The 6020-nt window shown below is 28.3% G+C and overlaps 1 protein-coding gene across 1 annotated transcript; it reads right to left on the bottom strand.

Moving 5' to 3' along the window:
• Positions 1-2923: 2923 nt before the first annotated feature.
• On the bottom strand, positions 2924-6020 carry LOC145595133 (bark storage protein A-like). The gene is made up of 5 exons (XM_081651501.1): positions 5728-6020; positions 5456-5523; positions 5149-5304; positions 4446-4688; positions 2924-3379 (listed from the first exon to the last, which is right to left on the bottom strand). Exons 1-5 carry the CDS (start codon positions 5942-5944, stop codon positions 3023-3025), a joined length of 1041 nt encoding a protein of 346 aa, XP_081507627.1. The 5' UTR covers positions 5945-6020; the 3' UTR covers positions 2924-3022.

Here is a 6020-nt window from a genome sequence, read left to right as displayed (position 1 = left end):
AGGAACAACAAAGAGGTGGTAAAAGATAAGTGCATAATTAGGTTTCATGTGTATGATTTTTAACTATTGTTGTCTGTCCTCCAATTTATTTTTCATAAAACTAGAATTTGAATGGCTGTTGAAAAATTCCTAGCATGAATTGATTCACTTGCTCAGAAGTGGGCCCACGAGCTAAAGGGATTAAACGAAGTGTTTTGGCGGGCCATCGGCCCATCAGCAAAATTAAATACTACTACAGTACTACTACTACCGGAGTAGTATTTAAGTTAATCCACATTTCCACAAGTGCCACTTATTAATAAATAAAGTTTTTTTTTTTTTTTTTTTTTTTTTTTTTGAGTTAACATTTATTTTTTTGAAGGAAAATAAAGTTTTAATTTTATAGCATATTTATTTGCAATTCTATACAAGAACATTATATAAAATGTACTTATCTCTCTAAATTATTTTTAATGTATTGAAGTTATATACCTTCTAAAATTTTCAATATATAAAATTTACAAACATCAATAATGTAAAAATAAAAATAAAAATAAAAATAAAAGGCTAGTTAGAAGAAAGTTTTCTCAAGTATTAATTAAACAAATTGAATTGATATTGTTTTCCAAGTAAATAGAAAGAAAAAAAAAAAAAGAGTCAAACAAGCTAATAGTACTTCTTTAATTATTTAATTGACTACAATTTACTTTACGAGGGAAAGGATTAAAGGAGTATGTTTTTCTATTTTTTTTTTTTTTTTTTTTTGAAACAATGTTTTCTATTTTTATAAAAGTAAGTTTTTCTGATTTTTTTTTTCCAATTTTTTATTTTTATCTATATTTTTTTAATCTTAATTTAATATACATGAAGTGCAAGATTTAAGTTCAACAAAATTGATTAAAAATTGTTGTATACTTGTTGGCATAACACATAAGAGTATAAGACAATCGCTCGGGCGAGCATTCATGTGATCATAGTCATCTAACCTAGTGAAGTTATGGGAATAGATTTATAGTCTTCGTTCTCATAAATTAACGTAAAATTATAATTTAGTCTAGTAATCAACTACTTTAGCATAATAAGATATCAAATCAACTAATTTGGATGTTTCTGAGAATTTTTTTAAGCTTTTGGCGTTACTGTGCTTCCTCTTGGCGCTAGTACGACTAAGTATCATGCAAATCAGACCCCACAAACATAAATATATACAATACTCAATATATATGTAATCATGCTAATAATTGCGATAGCTTTAATATTTATTCGTATTTGTATATTAATCAACGTGTTTCATGAATTATAACATGTCCCTTTTAGGCTTTTACAGTTTTACCAACGAACGATAATGTCTTTGCATGTCATTAAATACGATCTAAAATGTCTCGTGATCACTACCTAATTATACGAGAAAAAAAATATGATCAATATGACTGATAGACTGATGGACCGTGGACGTGATAGATTGGTAGTTACACTTACACAAACTTTGATTTAATGGTTTTTCTTTTTAATACTCCCTCTATCCCCTTTTGATAGTCCCTTATGGGCATTTTTCACCGGAATAAATAAACACAAATAAGAATAGTTAAAGTTTATTGACATTGAGTATGCAAAAAAGTAGAGAGAGTATGTAATAAAAGTATATGGAAAATCAAAATTTACATGGAAAATATAACTTTGCAAAAGTTTTGTTACAAATTGGAGGAAATTTTAGTAAAAAATTAATATTAATGGTTGTTGGAAAAAGCAAATGGGGTAAACATTTTGGGATTAAAATTTACCCATAAAGGACTATTAAAAGGGGACGGAGGGAATACTAGCTAAACACTTGGCCAAGTCTCTATGATAACTTGACAATATATTTCGTACAAAGTATATATTGAACTAAGATAATACTCGTATTGTTTTTTTCCACAAGTTTATGTTTAGATTTAGATATTTCCGTTGTCATCGCTCGTTACTATTTTTTTTTTTCCTCTATTGAGCGCAAGATTTCTAAGAGCTTATGTCTATTTTTTTTCAATAGTCTTTTGCTTGCTTCTAAGATTCATGTTTTTTTGGTAGGCGGACACACGATGTAATCAACCAAATAGAAAATGATTTGCATAAAATTAATTTGCTCTTACATGTTTCCAAAAAATTTGCTTGCTCTTACAAGTTAATAAAAGTTTTGGGATTCAAACAACAAATAATCCAATTTATTTGAATAAAAAACAACCTTATCAATAGTTCAATACCTTCAATTCAGAGGGCATAAAAAAAAACTTAACAATACCTAAACAAAATTACAAGCGCCATGCATCATGCATGCTGTAATTGACTATTAAGTTGTCCCTTTACTTGCTTCATTCTCTCATTGTATCATATACACTACTCATATAAACATTTAGTAAATTAATGTCTACATACATCTTTAGACACAATGATAATGCACATATATATTTAATCCTTGCTTCTAAGATTCTAATACATTGATACTCTGTACTTGTATCATGTGTATTTCCTCTTAAAAGCTATACATCTTTGAGATTACTTTTTTGGTTAAGTTAAAATTCAAGTATTATGACAAGAGGTAGGTCTTGGACTTTAATATTGAATTAGATAATTCAATTCAAATATAACCAGACACGTTCACACGTACCTATTCATTTTCCAATTCACTATGACACGAACAACTTACAAGTCATTCAATCATTCATGCATACGAGTACATGATACATGTAGCTAATTAATTAAGTTGTCCCTATCTTTATGGTATCAATGTACTGTATCACTGAATACAACATTAATATCTCAGGTGAGTAATATTTCCATTTTTTAGACACAAAACTGCATTGAACATCAACTTAATTTATTGTCCTTTTAATTTCTAATGTTTCTTAGTTTTCTTTAAGTTCATTTTCAAAATCAAATAAATGCACCAAACGTCCAAACATCATCTTATTCATAGTACAAATTTATTCCATAAATCCAATAATAAGGAATGAACAACATACTTAAATTACTTAAGTTTCATGCATAATTCATAAGACGTACGTACATTTCAAAAAGAAGCTTTTGAAAGTGACAATTGCTTAATAAATTCTACAAGAACAATAACAGAATTAGTTGCAGCAACCGGTAAGAACGTATCAGCTTCATTAGACTCAGCAGAACCACCACCGGCTAAATCAGAGAGAGCGCGAATGGTGATGTGGGGAACCCTTTGCTGGTGGCATACGAGTGCTACACCGGCGGTTTCCATCTCGACAGGGCTTAGCTTGAATTTGTCAAAGAGAAAGCTTCTATAAGCTGCATTGTCTACGTAGATACTTGCACTTGCTCCTCTTAATACCGTGGTCACTTTGGGTGTTGTATCTAAGCATTTCGTTGCATTCACACATTTTTCCAATTCTAAACTCTGAAAATATAATATTTCAATGAATTGAATTTTCAACATTAGAAATATAATACAAGATTTTATTTTATTTTATTTTATTTTATTTTATTTATGAATTTTCAATTGTAGTTTTTTTTTTAAATAATTATGAATTTTCAATTTGATTTGTGTTATATATGGTATTTAACACCCACATTGATCATTAACTCTGACATGTGAGATTTTGTTAGATTCGACTCAATATTAATTTTCAATTTTTAACGTATAACACGTACTCCATAATAATTTATTTTCATACATAATCAAAGATTATTAGTACAACTTTTAGAATACGATCAATGTTTTCATATTTAATTTTGAAATCATGGATAATAAATAGGAAATTTTTTAAAGGATGGAGGGGTGGTTAACATTAACAAGAAATCAGCTTTTAATTAGTTTGTCAAAAGTGACCTAACTGATGAATTATCATGAATAAATAATTGTTTTAATTAATTTTTAACCTTTTGTGTGAATTTGATGATTAATTAACTAATCAAGAATATAGCTAAGCTAGGTCATGATCTTTGATCGTGACTAATGACGAATGATTATTATATAATGATGGTGTATAGCTTAAAATGACCATTGTTATATATATTAATTCTTGTGCCTAGCCTTGGTCTCCAATTATTATGTTGATAATTGATTTAGTAGAATAGGAAATCTTCCAACCTTTAATTAAATAATAGTACATGTATATATGATGCTCCAATAAAATAATTACTAATTACTAATTGTAGTATTTTTTAAAAAAAAAAATCAATCTTATTAGATTAGATCCTTGGAGAAATCAATACGTACTGAATTATTGTAAATATAGGATATGAGTCATTCGATCCATGTAGGGCTACATTCAAAGATTATATTCTATTTCAAGTCAAGTTGAGTATTCTAGTCGATCTCTTAATTTATTAAATTAGCTAGATATTACTATAACTAGACATGAGGACATATTAAACATTGATTTTTAGGTCGGGCTTATTTCAATCCAGGATGTGTAAGTTTATTACGTACGTATTATGTACGATTAATTTTTGAAATTTACCTGAAGTTTCTTGGCAACGGCGAAGTAATGAGGATCAACAGGAACCCAAAAGGCATGTTGTCTTTCCTCAGGAACTCCATCAATTGGGAAAATCTCTTCAGCTTGATACCAAATTCTATTCAAGAGATTGTCAGTCTCAGTGACATTTGCTGTGTAATCAGCAAATCTTAAGTTGCCATATTCTCTTGAGTAATCTCCTGCTGCTTCTAGGGCTAATTCTTCTTCTGGTCCATGTCCAAATCTCTACACCCATCAAAACATTATTTTATAATTATAATTTATATTATATATATTTAGTAATTTGTGATGATAATATTAGTGATAAATAGTACTTTGTATAACAAAAGAGCCAAGCTAAGATCAATTGGCCTTAGCTTGAAATGGTTTTTTGCCACTTTTTTAATTGACGTTAGTTTTTGACTTTTTCACGTGGTTAAGAAAATATAAATATGTTTCGTATGTAAATGGTATAGATATGACATACAGAGTATTAGATATAAGTATTAGGAAAATATATTTTACTTATTCATCAATCACTAACGTAATTACGCAGCCTTTCACATGAAAATGATGATACTTTTTTCTACTTTATCGTTTATGATCATATTTCGTAATATATAAATATATAAATATATATATATATATATATATATATATATATATTCTAAGTAATTTCGTAGAAAACATGAAACAAGTAATTAACCTGCCAATTCAAAAGACCAAGGTGAGCCCAATATTGAGGAATAGCAACATCTCCAATATGAAGAGAAGGATCAGCATTTCCAGCAATTCCATAGTGTACAACTCCTTCTACTTTGAAAAAATTTAGCAACAATTGAGTTGTTGTGGCTGCATTTACCTGCAAAATTCTTCTTTCTTTAACATATAGTTTTACTTTTCTTTTTGAATTTTAAGAAATATTAATTCAACTTTATTCTAAGTACTTTTCTTTTTTTTTTTTTTTTATAAAAATCTAAATTAAAGATAGATGACTTTTATTTGTTACGTACCATGCCAAGTCCTGTCATGACCAAGATCACTTTCTTCTCAGCTATGGTTCCAAATTGAAATCTCCTACCTTAATTAAGAGTCCATCATATACAATATAACAAATTTTGAAAGAAAAACGCGTAATATTAGCTATGTATGGAGTTTATGTTAATGTTTCATAATAATGAAAAAAAAATGAGTACGTGCAATAATTAATAAATTTGTTAATTAATTAGTACGTGTTATAATGGACTAATTTAATTGTCGAACTGGAGTATTTGTATGTATGTACCTGAAAAATCGATGATATAGTTGCTAGCAGAGAAGCCAGGAGATTGAAGAAGAGGGTTGAGCTCAAATAAATTTGGTATTACAACACCAATATAAGGGCCATTTTTATTGGCTTTATTAATATGATGCATGATGTTTTTGGGTATTTCACCTTGTGCTCCATTTTGAGCAACAATCACAAGGAGGAAATAAATAATAGCTGATGTAAGAGAACCCATTTTTATTTTCTCTTACAAGATATTGATATGGAAGGTGTAAGTTTTAGTATTAGAGAACACATATATATATAGAACT

This window comes from Chenopodium album, chromosome 19 (genome assembly GCF_948465745.1).
Source record: "Chenopodium album chromosome 19, dcCheAlbu1.1, whole genome shotgun sequence".
In the NCBI taxonomy this organism is placed as follows: domain Eukaryota; kingdom Viridiplantae; phylum Streptophyta; class Magnoliopsida; order Caryophyllales; family Amaranthaceae; genus Chenopodium; species Chenopodium album.
This window is presented reverse-complemented; position numbering and strand designations above follow the sequence as displayed.